Source organism: Coregonus lavaretus, assembly GCF_964263955.1.
Source record: "Coregonus lavaretus genome assembly, chromosome: 13".
In the NCBI taxonomy this organism is placed as follows: Eukaryota; Metazoa; Chordata; class Actinopteri; order Salmoniformes; family Salmonidae; genus Coregonus; species Coregonus lavaretus.
This window is the reverse complement of record NC_140000.1, coordinates 29,201,727-29,220,719: the sequence shown is the minus strand read 5'-3', so window position 1 is coordinate 29,220,719 and position 18,993 is coordinate 29,201,727. Positions and strand designations below refer to the sequence as shown.

Below are 18,993 nucleotides of genomic sequence, written 5' to 3'. Positions count from 1 at the left end.
ATACAACAAGTAATTGGAACTCTATAAAATAGATTGATCTTTGCCAAATGTTTATTAGTGTTTTACCAGAACACCATGTGTTGCATAACCACGTTACCCTGGTTCCAGATCTGTTTGTGCCATCTTGCATAGTAATAACCATAGGAGTTGCCAAGACAGCACAAACAGATCTGGGACCAGTCTATAACAATGTTACCATAAAGGAGAAACAAACGTAGACAATACATAACAGTTGTCAAGTAATCCATGACCATTCTGAAAGAATTCCAGGAACGTTGTCAGGAAAGATGACTTAAAGTAAAAAATAAAATAAATAAAAAAGTGGTGCTGATAACATATATAGTGGACATTGACCCTCTACGGAAGATACACATATATTGAATGTGTTTGCTTTAGCAACGTATTTCTGACAATGTCGAGACGGCAGCCTTGGTGCTGCACCCGTTGAACGTGCGGGGACTTCGTTTTGTATGCAAGGTCGTATTCAAATCGGGCACCTGCTGCAAAACACTGTTTCTTATTGCACAAGTCCAGGTAGTCCCCCCCTGTTTCAGTCCGATTTCTTCCATTTGGTGCCTAATGAACACAACCCTGAGAACGGACGGGGCTGGTCAAAAGAAGGGTCACACGACAAGGACCTGTTTGGCTGAGGTGAACGGCTGCATGGCAGTGTCCAGTGCTTGCCGGAAGTCTTGGAGGCCCACCTCGGAACAGGCAGGTGCGGTCAGCTTTCCCTGGCGGATCAGGGAGCAGAGCTCATCCAGCATTCCCCGTAAGGCCCCCTCATCTGGGGAGACAGAAAGATACATAGAGAGCCTTATTATAAGACATTATAGAAGCTCATACATACCAACTCATTCACATAACAGGTTCTAAAGCAGGGGTGTCAAACGTACGGCCCGCGGGCCGGATCAGGCCCACAAACGGGTTTAATTTTTTTTTTTTTTTTAGGTATAAAAATGCGCTGCAATTTTTCAATAAAATAAACTGCTGTTCTAATTTGGGTCCATGGGATGGCACAATAGCAATTGTGTTAAGCAAGCAAACTGTTTATATCGGGGCAGAGCAAGTAGGTCAAGCACGTGCAGCCAATGAGCTACTTTGTTTTGCCCGCGATATTTATTACGGCTTCTACTTTTAACATTATGTGCTTTGGCACCCTCATTGCCCCAATATGTCTCTGTCAAAAAAGAGAAAAGTGGACGCAGAGTGCAGAGTGTTCCAAGAAAAATGGTCATCCTATTTAATCACGGAATTGAATGGAAAAGCTGTATGTTTGGTGTGTTCAGAGCATGTTGCAGTGCTGAAAGAATATAACCTTCGTCGCCACTATGTGAGTCTTCATGCCGACAAATATGACAACTTTCAAGGACAGCGGAGATGAGAGAAGGTGAATGAACTGTTGGCGGGTCTGAAGTAACAGCAGTCTGTGTTTACTCACAGCCGAGACATCAGTGACGCTGCAGTGAAAGCTAGCTACCTCATTGCTAATGAAATCGCAGTGGCTTCAAAACCATTTAGTGAGGGTGAATTTGTAAAAACATGCATGATGAAGGCAGCGGAGATTGTGTGCCCTGAAAAGCGGCAGGCTTTTGCAAATATCAGCCTGACAAGAAACACAGTTGCAGACAGGATTTCCGATCTTTCAGTGGATTTGGACAGCCAGTTGAAGCAAAAAGTAAAGTCATTTATTGCGTTTTCGGTTGCAATTGATGAAAGCACGGACATTACAGATGTTGCACAACTGCCCATTTTTTCATCCGCGGAGTTGATGACACATTGACCGTCACCGAGGAGTTCGTGGAGTTGGTGCCGATGACAGATACAACGACAGCAGCTGATATTTTTACCGCACTCGTCGGCGCGCTGGACAGGGTCAGAGTGGACTGGTCCCGCGCTGTCAGCCTGGCTACAGATGGTGCGCCCTCAATGATCGGGAAAAAAGCAGCCGTTGTGACAAAGTTCAGAGAGAAAGTGCAATCTGCAAATGGAGGACGTGATTTTTTGACTTTTCACTGTATTTTGCACCAGGAGGCTTTGTGTTGCAAGTCATTAAAGATGGATAACGTCATGAAGGTGGTCATCCAAACTGTTAATTTCATCCGATCCAGAAGCCTGAATCACCGTCAGTTTGACAGCCTTCTCAGAGAGAAAGACCACATCTATGGCCTGCCATACCACACTGAGGTAAGATGGTTAAGCCGAGGTGCTGTGCTGAGGCGTTTCTTTGATTTACGAGAAGAAATTGAACAGTTCATGGAAGAAAAGGGCAAACCAGTGTTAGAATTTCATTCCGCAGAATGGATGCCTGCAGGACCTTGCATTTATGGTGGATGTTACAGAGCACCTGAATAACTTGAACAAACAGCTGCAAGGGCGCAACAAAGTTGTCACGCAGTATTATGACAGCATACGTTCTTTCAAGTTGAAGCTGTCATTGTGGGAGACGCAACTTGCCGGTGGTGATGCAGCTCACTTCCCCTGTCTGAAAAATGTGTGCGCGACCCAACATGTGGCAGACATGAAGCGGTTCAAAGATAAAATAACTGGACTGTTACGGGAGTTTGAGCAACGCTTTCAGATTTATGTTTATATGTTTTTATGTTGATGTGCTATTGTTTTTAATTGTTTTTATTTTATTTGTATATTTAACCTATTCTTGACTCTGTGGTTCTTGTACTTGTTTGGGGAACAGGATTTCATTATTTTTATCTACATTTCTGCCTGAGAAATGACACCCTGATATAGTTTACATTTACATTTTAGTCATTTAGCAGACGCTCTTATCCAGAGCGACTTACAGGAGCAATTAGGGTTAAGTGCCTTGCTCAAGGGCACATTTACGTCATTTAGCAGACGCTCTTATCCAGAGCGACTACAAATTGGTGCATTCACCCTATAGCCAGTGGGATAACCACTTTACAATTATATACTTTTTTTTATCCTATCCCAGGTGTTCCTTAAAGAGGTGGGGTTTCAAATGTCTCTGGAAGGTGGTGAGTGACTCCGCTGTCCTGGCGTCGTGAGGGAGCTTGTTCCACCATTGGGGTGCCAGAGCAGCGAACAGCTTTGACTGGGCTGAGCGGGAACTATGCTTCCGCAGAGGAAGGGGAGCCAGCAGGCCAGAGGTGGATGAACGCAATGCCCTCGCCTGGGTGTAGGGACTGATCAGAGCCTGAAGGTACGGAGGTGCCGTTCCCCTCACTGCTCCATAGGCAAGCACCATGGTCTTGTAACGGATGCGAGCTTCAACTGGAAGCCAGTGGAGTGTGCGGAGGAGGGGGGTGACGTGAGAGAACTTGGGAAGGTTGAACACCAGACGGGCTGCGGCATTCTGGATGAGTTGTAGGGGTTTAATGGCACAGGCAGGGAGCCCAGCCAACAGCGAGTTGCAGTAATCCAGACGGGAGATGACAAGTGCCTGGATTAGGACCTGTGCCGCTTCCTGTGTAAGGCAGGGTCGTACTCTCCGAATGTTGTAGAGCATGAACCTGCAGGATCGGGTCACCGCCTTGATGTTGGCGGAGAACGACAGGGTGTTGTCCAGGGTCACGCCAAGGCTCTTCGCACTCTGGGAGGAGGACACAACGGAGTTGTCAACCGTGATGGCGAGATCATGGAACGGGCAGTCCTTCCCCGGGAGGAAGAGCAGCTCCGTCTTGCCAGGGTTCAGCTTGAGGTGGTGATCCGTCATCCATACTGATATGTCGGCCAGACATGCAGAGATGCGATTCGCCACCTGGTTATCAGAAGGGGGAAAGGAGAAGATTAGTTGTGTATCGTCAGCGTAGCAATGATAGGAGAGGCCATGTGAGGATATGACAGAGCCAAGTGACTTGGTGTATAGGGAGAAAAGGAGAGGGCCTAGAACTGAGCCCTGGGGGACACCAGTGGTGAGAGCACGTGGTGCGGAGACAGCTTCTCGCCACGCCACTTGGTAGGAGCGACCGGTCAGGTAGGACGCAATCCAGGAGTGAGCCGCGCCGGAGATGCCCAGCTCGGAGAGGGTGGAGAGGAGGATCTGATGGTTCACTGTATCAAAGGCAGCAGACAGGTCTAGAAGGACAAGAGCAGAGGAGAGAGAGTTAGCTTTAGCAGTGTGGAGAGCCTCCGTGACACAGAGAAGAGCAGTCTCAGTTGAATGACCAGTCCTGAAACCTGACTGGTTTGGATCAAGAAGGTCATTCTGAGAGAGATAGCAAGAGAGTTGGCTAAAGACGGCACGCTCAATAGTTTTGGAAAGAAAAGAAAGAAGGGATACTGGTCTGTAGTTGTTGACATCAGTGGGATCGAGTGTTGGTTTTTTGAGAAGGGGTGCAACTCTCGCTCTCTTGAAGACGGAAGGGACATGGCCAGCGGTCAAGGATGAGTTGATCAGCGAGGTGAGGTAGGGGAGAAGGTCACCGGAGATGGTCTGGAGAAGAGAGGAGGGGATGGGGTCAAGCGGGCAGGTTGTTGGGCGGCCTGCAGTCACTAGTCGCAAGATTTTATCTGGAGAGAGAGGGGAGAAAGAAGTCAAAGCATAGGGTAGGGCAGTGTGAGCAGGACCAGCAGTGTCATTAGACTTAACAAACGAGGATCGGATGTCGTCAACCTTCTTTTCAAAGTGGTTGACAAAGTCATCCACAGAGAGGGAGGGGGGGGGGGGGGGATTCAGCAGTGAGGAGAATGTGGCAAAGAGCTTCCTAGGGTTAGAGGCAGATGCTTGGAATTTAGAGTGGTAGAAAGTGGCCTTAGCAGCAGAAACAGATGAAGAAAATGTAGAGAGGAGGGAGTGAAAAGATGCCAGGTCGGCAGGGAGTTTAGTTTTCTTCCATTTCCGCTCAGCTGCCCGGAGCTCTGTTCTGTGAGCTCGCAATGAGTCATCAAGCCACAGAGCTGGAGGGGAGGACCGAGCCGGCCGGGAGGATAGGGGACACAGGGAGTCAAAGGATGCAGAAAGGGAGGAGAGGAGGGTTGAGGATGCAGAATCAGGAGATTGGAGGGAGAAGGATTGAGCAGAGGGAAGAGATGATAGGATGGAAGAGGAGAGAGTAGTGGGAGAGAGAGAGCGAAGGTTGCGGCGGCGCGTTACCATCTGTGTAGGGGCAGAGTGAGTAGTGTTGGAGGAGAGCGAGAGAGAAAAGGATACAAAGTAGTGGTCGGAGACATGGAGGGGAGTTGCAGTGAGATTAGTAGAAGAGCAACATCTAGTAAAGATGAAGTCAAGCGTATTGCCTGCCTTGTGAGTGGGGGGGGATGGTGAGAGGGTGAGGTCAAAAGAGGAGAGGAGTGGAAAGAAGGAGGCAGAGAGAAATGAGTCAAATGTAGACGTGGGGAGGTTGAAATCCCCCAAGACTGTGAAGGGTGAGCCATCCTCAGGAAAGGAACTTATCAAGGCGTCAAGCTCATTGATGAACTCTCCAAGGGAACCTGGAGGGCGATAGATGACAAGGATATTAAGCTTAAATGGGCTAGTGACTGTGACAGCGTGGAATTCAAATGAGGAGATAGACAGATGGGTTAGGGGAAAAATTGAGAATGACCACTTGGGAGAGATGAGGATTCCTGTGCCACCACCCCTCTGACCAGATGCTCTCGGGGTATGCGAGAACACATGGTCAGACGAGGAGAGAGCAGTAGGAGTAGCAGTGTTTTCAGTGGTAATCCATGTTTCCGTCAGTGCCAGGAAGTCGAGGGACTGGAGGGTGGCATAGGCTGTGATCTGTGATATACTTCTGTGAATCACTGAGGCTTTGTGTGTTCTTTGTCCTCAGAACTTTCAAATAACTTGAGGTGTTTTATGATTAATAGTGATGTTGTGCTTTTGGACACTGTCCTCAGGCTCCAGCTTTATGTTTATATGTTTTTATGTTGATGTGCTATTGTTTTTAATTGATTTTATTTTATTTGTATATTTAACCTATTCTTGACTCTGTGGTTCTTGCACTTGTTTGGGGAACAGGATTTCATTATTTTTATCTACATTTCTGCCTGAGAAATGACACCCTGATATAGTTCTGTGATCTGTGAAACAGTTCTGTTAATCACTGAGGCATTGTGTGTTTGTGTGTTCTTTTTCTTTAGAATTTTCAAATAAACTTGACGTGTTTTATGATTAATAGTGATGTTGTGCTTGTACTATTTTGGACACACTGTCCTCAGGCTCCAGCTTTATGTTGTATGTTGATCGTATTAAAACAAAGAAAACAATCTGAAGTTGTTGTTTTTAAGTTATATATACCATGATTTTTCCGGTCCGGCCCACTTGGGAATAGATTTTCCTCCATGTGGCCCCTGAGCTAAAATGAGTTTGACACCCCTGTTCTAAAGCATCATACCTTTAGGCTTAAGAAAGTAACATTTGATACTGGACATTCAATGGGACAAAATTAAAGGAATCATGTGTCTCACTAATAGCTTTGACCCACAATGATGGCATGTGAGGTATGCAGAGCAAAGACCAGTCTCTCCAGACTCCTACATATTTTGTGTGCGTATTGTATCTAAATAGTCCTGGCTCACCCTGAGAGTGGGTTCTCTTCCACTGGGTGACCCAGAACCCTTGCACTTTCACATTTTTGAAGATCAGGGCACTCTGGGGAGAGGACAGACCATTTTTTTATAAGTACGTACAACACACAAGTGGTTTCCATCGATATTAGCATTTAAAGTTATCACCATGTTTATGAGCGGGAGAGATAAAACTGTCTGTTGAAATAGTTCATAGAGGAACATGGTAGAAAAAGGGTAGTATTCCAGGAAGTAGCAGTCTTACCACAGGAACAGTGATTGGCTGCTTGGCCATCCCTCCATACGTCACCATCGACCCTCCAACTCTGAAAAAGTAGGAGGAGGGAAACTATTTACTTGATCAGATTACAAATCCACTTGAATCTCAGAACATCAAGCTATGGCAACAAAGAAGGTTCAGTTCAGTCACCGGAATACTCACTGTAAGTGACGGAGGAGTTCTGTTGCACTCTTGCCCCCAACTCCGTTCAATGCCAGCTTAGGCCTTGGACAGGTCTAGAAGGAAATTAAATAGTGAATTTACATCCAAGGAAAGATCATTATCACATTTAGGCCTTCAGAGCAGTGTTGAAATCCACAGACCTTGAAAAGTTCCTTCATTTCATGCTGCCTCAGGGTCTCCTCTTTGATCACATGACTGGCGCCCATGGCCTTCAGCCTATCAGTAAGCTGTGTGAGATCTGGCCTGTGAAAAGGGACACACGAGTACATGCAGTTTTTCAATACAGGGGCCTTCTTGAATACGCAACCTTGCTTAATATAGTCACTGATTTCTAAGGAAGTTTCTATAGCAGTCTCTCTCACACATCACTTTATTAGGGCAGTAGGCTATATTATGATAGTGGGTTACTTACAACAACCCTGTTCTAGAACAAGACTCAAAGTGCTGTTTTCATTATACCCAGTGTTATCATTAGGGCTGGAATCCTCCCCCTAAATTGTTTTACTTCAGCTGCTGAAAGGTCAAATTCTTAATCAGTCACTAATTCACAGATGTTCTCTTTTTGAAATGTAGCTTAGTGCAGTATGCATTGGTTCTATTCATTTGGCACCAAACCGAAGAAATCAGACTGAAACAGGGAGGGAGTCGAGGGACTACCTGGACTTATAATAAGAAACGCTAATTTTCGTTTTCTGTTGCAAAACATTTTCAGTTGCGTGCCCTAATGAATACAAAACTGGCAATTGGATGTACCTGTCTCTGACCACATTGATGGTTTGGATCCCCCTTGCAGCAGCGATCTGTATGACTGCCTGACCCACACCACTGTTGGCTGCATTCTGGATCACTGTGTCACCTGGAATGCACTCACATACAAAGAGCAGTGCAATAAACCTATTATACAGTGTAGTGTGATGAAGGAAGGTTAGGTTCTGTATAAAAGACTGAAGCTCACTTGTACCCTTTTAACACTATTGGGCCAACCCGAACCTACTTTGCTGGCTCTGACATTTTACTTTCACATGTTCCGTTCCAGCAACTTACGTTGATGCATAACAAGGCCAGAATCATATAGCACTGCTCGGCTTAGCGCAGTAGTGAGAAAAAGGTATTGGAGTGAAAAAGGTATTGGATAAGGGTACAATGGACAAAAATGGGTAACAGCTAGCTTAGATTCTACTTGTTGAAATGGTGAACTTAGCACACCTGGTTTCAGCTCCTCAAAGTCGGAGAGCATCCTAAAGGCAGTGCAGGGGTTAACCCCCAGTGTGGCTGCAGAGAACAGGGGGATGTCATTGGGCAGCGAGATCACATCGTCTTCAGCTAACACCGCTGCTGTCCTCCACGTCCCTGCTCAGACAGAGAGAAAAGGACAGGGTTGTGTTCATTAGGCACCAAATAGAAAACGGACTGAAACAGGGAGGGACCACCTAAACTTGTCCAAGTACATGTTTTTGTTTTCCGTTGCAAAATGTTTTGCTACTGTGTGCCCCGCCCTAATGAATAAGGCCCTGGGGCCTAATTTAGAAACATTGCGTAGGCACAAAATATGTCCCAAAACATAAGTGCGCCAGTTCACGCAAAAGGTGGCATTTATAAAAACTGAACTTCACGTGAGAATGTGCTTATCCTCCTGCAAACCTTAGACCAGGGGTGTCAAACGTACGGCCCGCGGGCCAGATCAGGCCCGCAAACGGGTTTAATCCGGCCCGCGAGATGATTAAAAAATATATATATATATATTATTTTTTGTAAAGTATAAAAATGCGCTGCAATTTTTCAATAAAATAAACTGCTGTTCCAATTGCGTCCACTGGATGGCGCAATAGCAATTGTGTTAAGCAAGCAAACTGTTTATACCGGGGCAGAGCAAGTAGGTCAAGCACGTGCAGCCAATGAGCTACTTTGTTTTGCCCGCGATATTTATTACGGCTTCTACTTTTAACATTATGTGCTTTGGCACCCTCATTGCCCCAATATGTCTCTGTCAAAAAAGAGAAAAGTGAACGCAGAGTGCAGAGTGTTCCAAGAAAAATGGTCATCCTATTTAATCACGGAATTGAATGGGAAAGCTGTATGTTTGGTGTGTTCAGAGCATGTTGCAGTGCTGAAAGAATATAACCTTCGTCGCCACTATGTGAGTCTTCATGCCGACAAATATGACAACTTTCAAGGACAGCGGAGATGAGAGAAGGTGAATGAACTGTTGGCGGGTCTGAAGAAACAGCAGTCTGTGTTTACTCACAGCCGAGACATCAGTGACGCTGCAGTGAAAGCTAGCTACCTCATTGCTAATGAAATCGCAGTGGCTTCAAAACCATTTAGTGAGGGTGAATTTGTAAAAACATGCATGATGAAGGCAGCAGAGATTGTGTGCCCTGAAAAGCGGCAGGCTTTTGCAAATATCAGCCTGACAAGAAACACAGTTGCAGACAGGATTTCCGATCTTTCAGTGGATTTGGACAGCCAGTTGAAGCAAAAAGTAAAGTCATTTATTGCGTTTTCGGTTGCAATTGATGAAAGCATGGACATTACAGATGTTGCACAACTGGCAATTTTTTCATCCGCGGAGTTGATGACACATTGACCGTCACCGAGGAGTTCGTGGAGTTGGTGCCGATGACAGATACAACGACAGCAGCTGATATTTTTACCGCACTCGTCGGCGCGCTGGACAGGGTCGGAGTGGACTGGTCCCGCGCTGTCAGCCTGGCTACAGATGGTGCGCCCTCAATGATCGGGAAAAAAGCAGGTGTTGTGACAAAGTTCAGAGAGAAAGTGCAATCTGCAAATGGAGGACGTGATTTTTTGACTTTTCACTGTATTTTGCACCAGGAGGCTTTGTGTTGCAAGTCATTAAAGATGGATAACGTCATGAAGGTGGTCATCCAAACTGTTAATTTCATCCGATCCAGAAGCCTGAATCACCGTCAGTTTGACAGCCTTCTCAGAGAGAAAGACCACATCTATGGCCTGCCATACCACACTGAGGTAAGATGGTTAAGCCGAGGTGCTGTGCTGAGGCGTTTCTTTGATTTACGAGAAGAAATTGAACAGTTCATGGAAGAAAAGGGCAAACCAGTGTTAGAATTTCATTCCGCAGAATGGATGCCGGACCTTGCATTTATGGTGGATGTTACAGAGCACCTGAATAACTTGAACAAACATCTGCAAGGGCGCAACAAAGTTGTCACGCAGTATTATGACAGCATACGTTCTTTCAAGTTGAAGCTGTCATTGTGGGAGACGCAACTTGCCGGTGGTGATGCAGCTCACTTCCCCTGTCTGAAAAATGTGTGCGCGACCCAACATGTGGCAGACATGAAGCGGTTCAAAGATAAAATAACGGGACTGTTACGGGAGTTTGAGCAACGCTTTCAGATTTATGTTTATATGTTTTTATGTTGATGTGCTATTGTTTTTAATTGATTTTATTTGTATATTTAACCTATTCTTGACTCTGTGGTTCTTGCACTTGTTTGGGGAACAGGATTTCATTATTTTTATCTACATTTCTGCCTGAGAAATGACACCCTGATATAGTTCTGTGATCTGTGAAACAGTTCTGTTAATCACTGAGGCATTGTGTGTTTGTGTGTTCTTTTTCTTTAGAATTTTCAAATAAACTTGACGTGTTTTATGATTAATAGTGATGTTGTGCTTGTACTATTTTGGACACACTGTCCTCAGGCTCCAGCTTTATGTTGTATGTTGATCGTATTAAAACAAAGAAAACAATCTGAAGTTGTTGTTTTTAAGTTATATATACACCATGATTTTTCCGGTCCGGCCCACTTGGGAATAGATTTTCCTCCATGTGGCCCCTGAGCTAAAATGAGCTAAAATGAGTTTGACACCCCTGCCTTAGACCATGCATATGCATAGTTTCTAGTGGTTGAAGTATTGCATTGCAAGAAGGCATAGTAGGCTAGTAGTAGCCTTGTGCAAATGCGTAATATATGATGACACTCTTATTCATAACAACAAAAAAACAGGTAGGCCTAGCTAAATATAAAACAAGATGCAGTCATTTGCGGTTAGTGAGAAGAGCGTAAACCAATTTATCTTTGCATGCTAAAATAATTAGAAATGGGCATATCCTATTATTTATTTAATTTCCATGATCATTGCAGAATAAATTCCTCACCTTTTCTGACTGTGATGGTTTCATAGGCTACTCGCAAAATAGCCTATAGGCATTCAACAAGTTAGGATAGACTACCATTTGTCCCATCAATTAATTGGACCCACTTCACAGTAGTAAATACTTAAGCTATTTAAAGTAGCCTATTTTGCTCCATGCGATCCAATCCGAAGTGCAGTTTAACGGTAGAACAGACGGTTCACCTTTTCTATTGACGTTTGTAGTACTGTAATGCGAAATTTATTGCGTAGACATTATTTCATTTATAAACATAATACATACACTATACACTACCAGTAAAAAGTTTTATAACAGCTTCTCATTCATGGGTTTTTCTTCTTTTGACTATTTTCTACATTGTAGAATAGTAGTGAAGACAAACTATGAAATAACACATATGGAATCATGCAGTAACCAAAACAGTGTTAAACAAATCAAAATATTTTATATTTGAGATTCTTCAAATAGCCACCATTTGCCTAGATGACAGCTTTGCACACTCTTGGCATTCTCTCAACCAGCTTCATGAGGTAGTCACCTGGAATGGATTCCAATTAACAGGTGTGCCTTCTTAAAAGTTAATTTGTGGAATTTCTTTCCTTCTTAATGCGTTGAGCCAATCAGTTGTGTTGTGACAAGGTGGGGAAATAGGGGTATACAGAAGATAGCCCTATTTGGTAAAAGACCAAGTCCATATTATGGCAAGACCAGCTCAAATAAGCAAAGAGAAACAACAGTCTATAATTAGTTTAAGACATGAAGGTCAGTCAATACGGAACATTTCAAGAACTTTGAAAGTTGTGGTCCTCTGTAGCTCAGCTGGTAGAGCACGGCGCTTGTAACGCCAACGTAGTGGGTTCGATCCCCGGGACCACCCATACACAAAAATGTATGCACGCACGACTGTAAGTCGCTTTGGATAAAAGCGTCTGCTAAATGGCATATTATTATTATTATTATTATTCAAGTGCAGTCGCAAAACCCATCAAGCGCTATGATGAAACTAGTTCTCATGAGGACCGACACAGGAACGGAAGACCCAGAGTTACCTCTGCTGCAGAGGATAAGTTCATTAGAGTTACCAACTTCAGAAATTGCAGCCCAATGAAATGCTTCACAGAGTTCAAGTAACAGACACATCTCAACATCAAGACTGTGTGAATCAGGCCTTCCTGGTCTATTTGCTGCAAAGAAACCACTACTAAAGGACACCAATAAGAAGAAGAGACTTGCTTGGGCCAAGAAATACGAGCAATTGACATTAGACCGGTGGAAATGTGTCCTTTGGTCTGGAGTCCAAATTGGAGATTTTTGGTTCCAACCGTGTCTTTGTGAGACGCGATGTGGGTGAACGGATGATCTCCGCATGTGTATTTCCCACCGTAAAGCATGGAGGAGGAGGTGTTATGGTGTGGGGGTGCTTTGCTGGTGACACTGTCTGTGATTGATTTAGAATTCAAGGCACATTTAACCAGCATGGCTACCACAGCATTCTGCAGCGATACGCCATCCCATCTGGTTTGGGCTTAGTGGGACTATCATTGGTTTTTCAACAGGACAATGACCCAACACACCTCCAGGCTGTGTAAGGGCTATTTGACCAAGAAGTAGAGTGATGGAGTGCTGCATCAGATGACCTGGCCTCCACAATCCCCTGATCTCAACCAAATTGAGATGGTTTGGGATGAGTCGGACGGCAGAGTGAAGGAAAAGCAGCCAAGAAGTGCTCAGCATATGTGGGAACTCCTTCAAGACTGTTGGATAAGCACTCCAGGTGAAACTGGTTGAGAGAATGCCAAGAGTGTGCAAAGCTGTCATCAAGGCAAAGGGTGGCTATTTGAAGAATCTCAAATATAAAACACTGATTCCATATGTGTTATTTAATAGTTTTGATGTCTTCACTATTATTCTACAATGTAGAAAATTTTTAAAATAAAGAAAAACCCTTGAATGAGTAGGTGTTCTAAAACTTTTGACGGGTAGTGTATATACAAAAGTATGTGGACACCCCTTCAAATTAGTGGATTCGGCTATTTCAGCCACACCCGCTGCTGACAGGTGTATAACATCGAGCACACAGCCATGCAATCTCCATAGACAAACATTGGCAGTAGAATGGCCTTACTGAAGAGCTCAGTGACTTTCAACGTGGCACCGTCATAGAATGTCACCTTTCCAACAAGAACTAACTTGGCCTAATTCCAATACTTCCAAACTATACAGCAAATAAGGGCGTTATTGTGACCATAAAAGGTGAATGATGGGAGTTTCAGGCGGAATTTTCATGCTCGTTCACGCGTGCACAGTTTTACTACAGGTCTGATTTATAACGAGAAACATCCTTATGTATGGCGTCATTTATAACCGTTGCGTAAATTTCACACTAAATATCTGCGTGCGCCATTTCTGAGAAGACTGCACACGTACACAAATATTGAGATTTAGAAACTTGGCGCACGCCATACATTACGTTATAAATCAGACCTGTCCTGAAACTGTGCGTGCATGAACGAGCATTAAAAGTCTGCCTGAAAAACGCCCATCATTCACCTTTTATGGTGACAATAATGCCCTTATTTGCTGTATACTTTGGAAGTATTCGAATTAGGCCAATGCATTTTCCTAAAGGAAATAGCAATAGCGAACTTGATCAAATGTCTTTTTAGGTGATGGCAGAATGTTAAACTTTTGCAGTGACATTTGCTGTAGGCCTAGGCTATCTGACAGACAAAAGGTTTATGAAAGACAAAACAATTGCAAATTGCTGTGGACCTGTAAACAGACAATTTAATAGGGCCTAATGTTTTGCATTGACTTTTTCCTCGAACCTATGCTGCACTGCCCGAATTCTGAAAAATGGTGTGCTTACAGTGGTAGCGATACACACTTTAATGCAAAAAAATAAACTGTCTGTTCACCTGTTCAATTCTACTGTACGTTATAAACCAGCTTCCTTTCTGATGCATAGAGTAAAATACTTGAATCTAATAGGCCCAATTGAATGAGAGATGCGCATGATAATGGGTTGTAGGCTATGGCTACTTCGAGAATATGAACCCATCATGGCCAGAAAAGGTGAAGAATTTATTCTGCAATGGTTATGAAAAATTGATTGTGTGTGTGAATGCAATATTGTCTACTCAAGAAATGTGAAATTACAGTATTCAGATGTAAGCTACACAAGTAACCTACAACTGTCTGTTCCACCATTAATAAACTGTGCTCCGGATCGGATGGCATAGAGCAGGGGTGTCAAACTCATTTTAGCTCAGGGGCCACATGGAGGAAAATCTATTCCCAAGTGGGCCGGACCGGAAAAATCATGGTGTATATATAACTTAAAAACAACAACTTCAGATTGTTTTCTTTGTTTTAATACGATCAACATAAAGCTGGAGCCTGAGGACAGTGTGTCCAAAATAGTACAAGCACAACATCACTATTAATCATAAAACACGTCAAGTTTATTTGAAAATTCTAAAGAAAAAGAACACACAAACACACAATGCCTCAGTGATTAACAGAACTGTTTCACAGATCACAGAACTATATCAGGGTGTCATTTCTCAGGCAGAAATGTAGATAAAAATAATGAAATCCTGTTCCACAAACAAGTGCAAGAACCACAGAGTCAAGAATAGGTTAAATATACAAATAAAATCAATTAAAAACAATAGCACATCAACATAAAAACATATAAACATAAATCTAAAAGCGTTGCTCAAACTCCCGTAACAGTCCAGTTATTTTATCTTTGAACCGCTTCATGTCTGCCACATGTTGGGTCGCGCACACATTTTTCAGACAGGGGAAGTGAGCTGCATCACCACCGGCAAGTTGCGTCTCCCACAATGACAGCTTCAACTTGAAAGAACGTATGCTGTCATAATACTGCGTGACAACTTTGTTGCGCCCTTGCAGCTGTTTGTTCAAGTTATTCAGGTGCTCTGTAACATCCACCATAAATGCAAGGTCCGGCATCCATTCTGCGGAATGAAATTCTAACACTGGTTTGCCCTTTTCTTCCATGAACTGTTCAATTTCTTCTCGTAAATCAAAGAAACGCCTCAGCACAGCACCTCGGCTTAACCATCTTACCTCAGTGTGGTATGGCAGGCCATAGATGTGGTCTTTCTCTCTGAGAAGGCTGTCAAACTGACGGTGATTCAGGCTTCTGGATCGGATGAAATTAACAGTTTGGATGACCACCTTCATGACGTTATCCATCTTTAATGACTTGCAACACAAAGCCTCCTGGTGCAAAATACAGTGAAAAGTCAAAAAATCACGTCCTCCATTTGCAGATTGCACTTTCTCTCTGAACTTTGTCACAACGCCTGCTTTTTTCCCGATCATTGAGGGCGCACCATCTGTAGCCAGGCTGACAGCGCGGGACCAGTCCACTCCGACCCTGTCCAGCGCGCCGATGAGTGCGGTAAAAATATCAGCTGCTGTCGTTGTATCTGTCATCGGCACCAACTCCACGAACTCCTCGGTGACGGTCAATGTGTCATCAACTCCGCGGATGAAAAAATGGGCAGTTGTGCAACATCTGTAATGTCCGTGCTTTCATCAATTGCAACCGAAAACGCAATAAATGACTTTACTTTTTGCTTCAACTGGCTGTCCAAATCCACTGAAAGATCGGAAATCCTGTCTGCAACTGTGTTTCTTGTCAGGCTGATATTTGCAAAAGCCTGCCGCTTTTCAGGGCACACAATCTCCGCTGCCTTCATCATGCATGTTTTTACAAATTCACCCTCACTAAATGGTTTTGAAGCCACTGCGATTTCATTAGCAATGAGGTAGCTAGCTTTCACTGCAGCGTCACTGATGTCTCGGCTGTGAGTAAACACAGACTGCTGTTTCTTCAGACCCGCCAACAGTTCATTCACCTTCTCTCATCTCCGCTGTCCTTGAAAGTTGTCATATTTGTCGGCATGAAGACTCACATAGTGGCGACGAAGGTTATATTCTTTCAGCACTGCAACATGCTCTGAACACACCAAACATACAGCTTTCCCATTCAATTCCGTGATTAAATAGGATGACCATTTTTCTTGGAACACTCTGCACTCTGCGTCCACTTCTCTTTTTTGACAGAGACATATTGGGGCAATGAGGGTGCCAAAGCACATAATGTTAAAAGTAGAAGCCGTAATAAATATCGCGGGCAAAACAAAGTAGCTCATTGGCTGCACGTGCTTGACCTACTTGCTCTGCCCCGATATAAACAGTTTGCTTGCTTAACACAATTGCTATTGCGCCATCCCATGGACGCAATTGGAACAGCAGTTTATTTTATTGAAAAATTGCAGCGCATTTTTATACCTAAAAATAAATAAATAAATAAAAAATAACCTTCTTTTTTTTCCCAAAATCATCTCGCGGGCCGGATTAAACCCGTTTGCGGGCCTGATCCGGCCCGTGGGCCGTACGTTTGACACCCCTGGCATAGAGCAAAATACTTAAATTAGCTTATCCATTTTACTACTGTGAAGTGGGTCCAATTAAATTAGAGATGGGACGAATGGTATCCTTGTTGTAGGCCTATGCTACCTCGTAAGTATAAAACCATCACAGAAAAGGTGAGGAATTTATTATGCAATGATAATAATAATAATAATAATAATAATAATAATAAGCCATTTAGCAGACGCTTTTATCCAAAGCGACTTACAGTCATGCGTGCATAAATTTTTGTGTATGGGTGGTCCCGGGGATCGAACCCACTACCTTGGCGTTTCAAGCGCCGTGCTCTACCAGCTGAGCTACAGAGGACCACAACTTTCAAAGTTCTTGAAATGTTCCGTATTGACTGACCTTCATGTCTTAAACTAATTATAGACTGTTGTTTCTCATCATGGAAATGAAATAAATAATAGCCTTGGAAATAGATGCCTATTTTGAATTATTTAAAAATGCAAAGAAACAAAATAGATTTTCTCTCTTCTCACTAACAGCAAATGATTGCATCTTGTTATTAACCTGTTTATTGTTATGAATTAGCCTGCCCATCATATCCCTCATTTGCACAAAATTCTCATCTACTTGCCTGCTTGCAACGCAATACTTCAACCACTAGAAACTGTGCGTACGCATTGTCTAAAGTTTGCGGAAAGGTGAGCACATTTTAATGTCAAGTTCAGGTTTTATAAATGGCAACTTTTGCATGGAAACTGGCGCATGCATGCTTTGGGGTCTATTTAGTACATATGCACGGTTTATAAATGAGGCCCCTGATTTCTAAAGCATGAAGGGCAATTGAAAGGGATTGAATGTAAACCTAGACAGATATTTCAGCCCAGTAGTATCTCGTGAGCATTAAAGTACTAACTCACCTAATCCAGCATCTCTTGGGATCACCCAGTCCCCTGGTTTGAGTGCTTTCACCTGGCTGCCCACTTCCAGGACCTGGGCCACCCCCTCGTTTCCCCCTACTGCTGGAAGGTCAGGTAGGATGGCATAGGTACCTGCAGGACCAAATACAGACATTGGCTTTGGATATAAAACAACTATAGTTAGGATCAATTTGAACTCAATCCAGTTCATTCATGAGAGGAAATCAACAATAAATTAAATTGTGTGTGTGTCCAGTGTATGTTGTTTTTTCTTTCCTTTTTACCTTGGATCATGTTTATGTCAGAAGGGTTGACGGGGGCTGCCAACAATTTTACAAGGACACTCTTCGCACCAACAGAGGGAAGCTCCATGCTCTCCAACCTGTAAAGTACACAAGACACATTTGAAGCCTCTGGATTCTCTCCTCAGATACATCTGCAACTATGACTGCACGTCACGGCAGCATTGCATTTACATCCAGACTAAATGGGTCGCAGTACTCAATTATTTTAACATAGCTAACATTCTTACTGAACAACTTGAGCAGGGTCCCCGTGGTTTCTGTACAGTAGGGCCGTACAACCATTGATTGAAGATTCAGTTGAATACATACAAATACTACCCCTCGCTCTTGATAGCTGTTGTTGTTGAGTATTGCATCCACTGGTGAAGGTTCTGCATACTGTATGCCTCCTCACCTCGGTTCTTTTGCATAACAACCATGCGATACGTGACACCTTTCTTTTAAAACATAAACCCGTAAACCCGGCCATCTTGGATTAACCCTTGGCATATCAGAATCAAGTAGGGTTTCCACCACTTCCGATTTCGCCAGACGAAGTTCCGCCCCCCATTCATTTTCAACGTGAGAACGCGGAGCAATGCGCAGGGGATTGTGGGAAGGTGAGCGGCGCGAACCCTGCTAGCCGAGTGATAGAAAAAGTTCAGCTCTGCTCTACTTTATGCAAATTGCACGCTGCCACAGCTGCCATTAACCGATCAGGGAAGAAGCAGATGTTTGCTTGAAAATATTCTGTTCATGAAACATAGTTCCGCCTGTTATTAGTTCAGGGCAAGCACAACCAAAAAGGAAAGCAAATCATAGCTGTGTCTGGATTTACAATTCTATATGATTTTGCTTTGCTAGAATACAGAGAGATTTGCACAACAATGTTTGCTTGTCCAGCTAGCTAGCTATTAACATCAATTAACCTAAATTGTTACTGCTCTAATTACTTTGGTAACCAGTTTATAATAGCAATAAGGCAACTAGAGGGTGCTTTAAGCAATAAGGCAGAAGGGGTGTGGTATATGGCCAATATACAAGGGCTAAGGGCTGTGTCCTAGCACTCCACGCTGTGTCATGCATAAGAACAGCCCTTAGCCGTGGTATATTGGCCATATACCACACCCCCCCGGCCTTATTGCTTAAGGCACCCCCTAGTTTTGTCACACCTGGACTACTGTTCAGTCGTGTGGTCAGGTGCCACAAAAAAGGACTTAGGAAAATTGCAATTGGCTCAGAACAGGGCAGCACGGCTGGCCCTTGGAT

At 43.8% G+C, this 18,993-nt stretch overlaps 1 protein-coding gene across 3 annotated transcripts; it reads right to left on the bottom strand.

Moving 5' to 3' along the window:
* Positions 1 to 29: 29 nt before the first annotated feature.
* On the bottom strand, positions 30 to 18,239 carry LOC311139162 (enoyl-[acyl-carrier-protein] reductase, mitochondrial-like). Of its 3 annotated transcripts, none has more exons than XR_014614078.1 (11): positions 17,973 to 18,239; positions 17,725 to 17,822; positions 17,441 to 17,572; positions 8,162 to 8,305; positions 7,709 to 7,811; positions 7,096 to 7,198; positions 6,935 to 7,008; positions 6,758 to 6,818; positions 6,505 to 6,577; positions 178 to 787; positions 30 to 110 (listed from the first exon to the last, which is right to left on the bottom strand). XR_014614078.1 is itself a non-coding variant. In XM_084174054.1 (10 exons), the coding sequence occupies exons 1-10, from the start codon at positions 18,212 to 18,214 to the stop codon at positions 624 to 626; spliced, it is 1,194 nt and encodes a 397-aa protein (XP_084030180.1). In that variant the 5' UTR covers positions 18,215 to 18,239; the 3' UTR covers positions 30 to 623. The 3 variants fall into 3 exon arrangements, 1 of the variants encoding a protein (XP_084030180.1); XR_014614079.1 differs by having other exon boundaries at positions 30 to 123; positions 197 to 787; XM_084174054.1 differs by having other exon boundaries at positions 30 to 787.
* Positions 18,240 to 18,993: the final 754 nt, after the last annotated feature.

Bases quoted from the DNA above. Each gene is read 5' to 3' on its own strand.
- LOC311139162 (XM_084174054.1), bottom strand. From the start codon at position 18,214: ATGGCCGGGTTTACGGGTTTATGTTTTAAAAGAAAGGTGTCACGTATC. The intron at 7,009-7,095 runs GTCTGTGGATTT...ATTTCCTTCTAG, and splicing joins AAATGAAGGAACTTTTCAAG to ACCTGTCCAAGGCCTAAGCT. The intron at 6,819-6,934 runs GTGAGTATTCCG...CTACTTTTTCAG, and splicing joins GAACTCCTCCGTCACTTACA to AGTTGGAGGGTCGATGGTGA.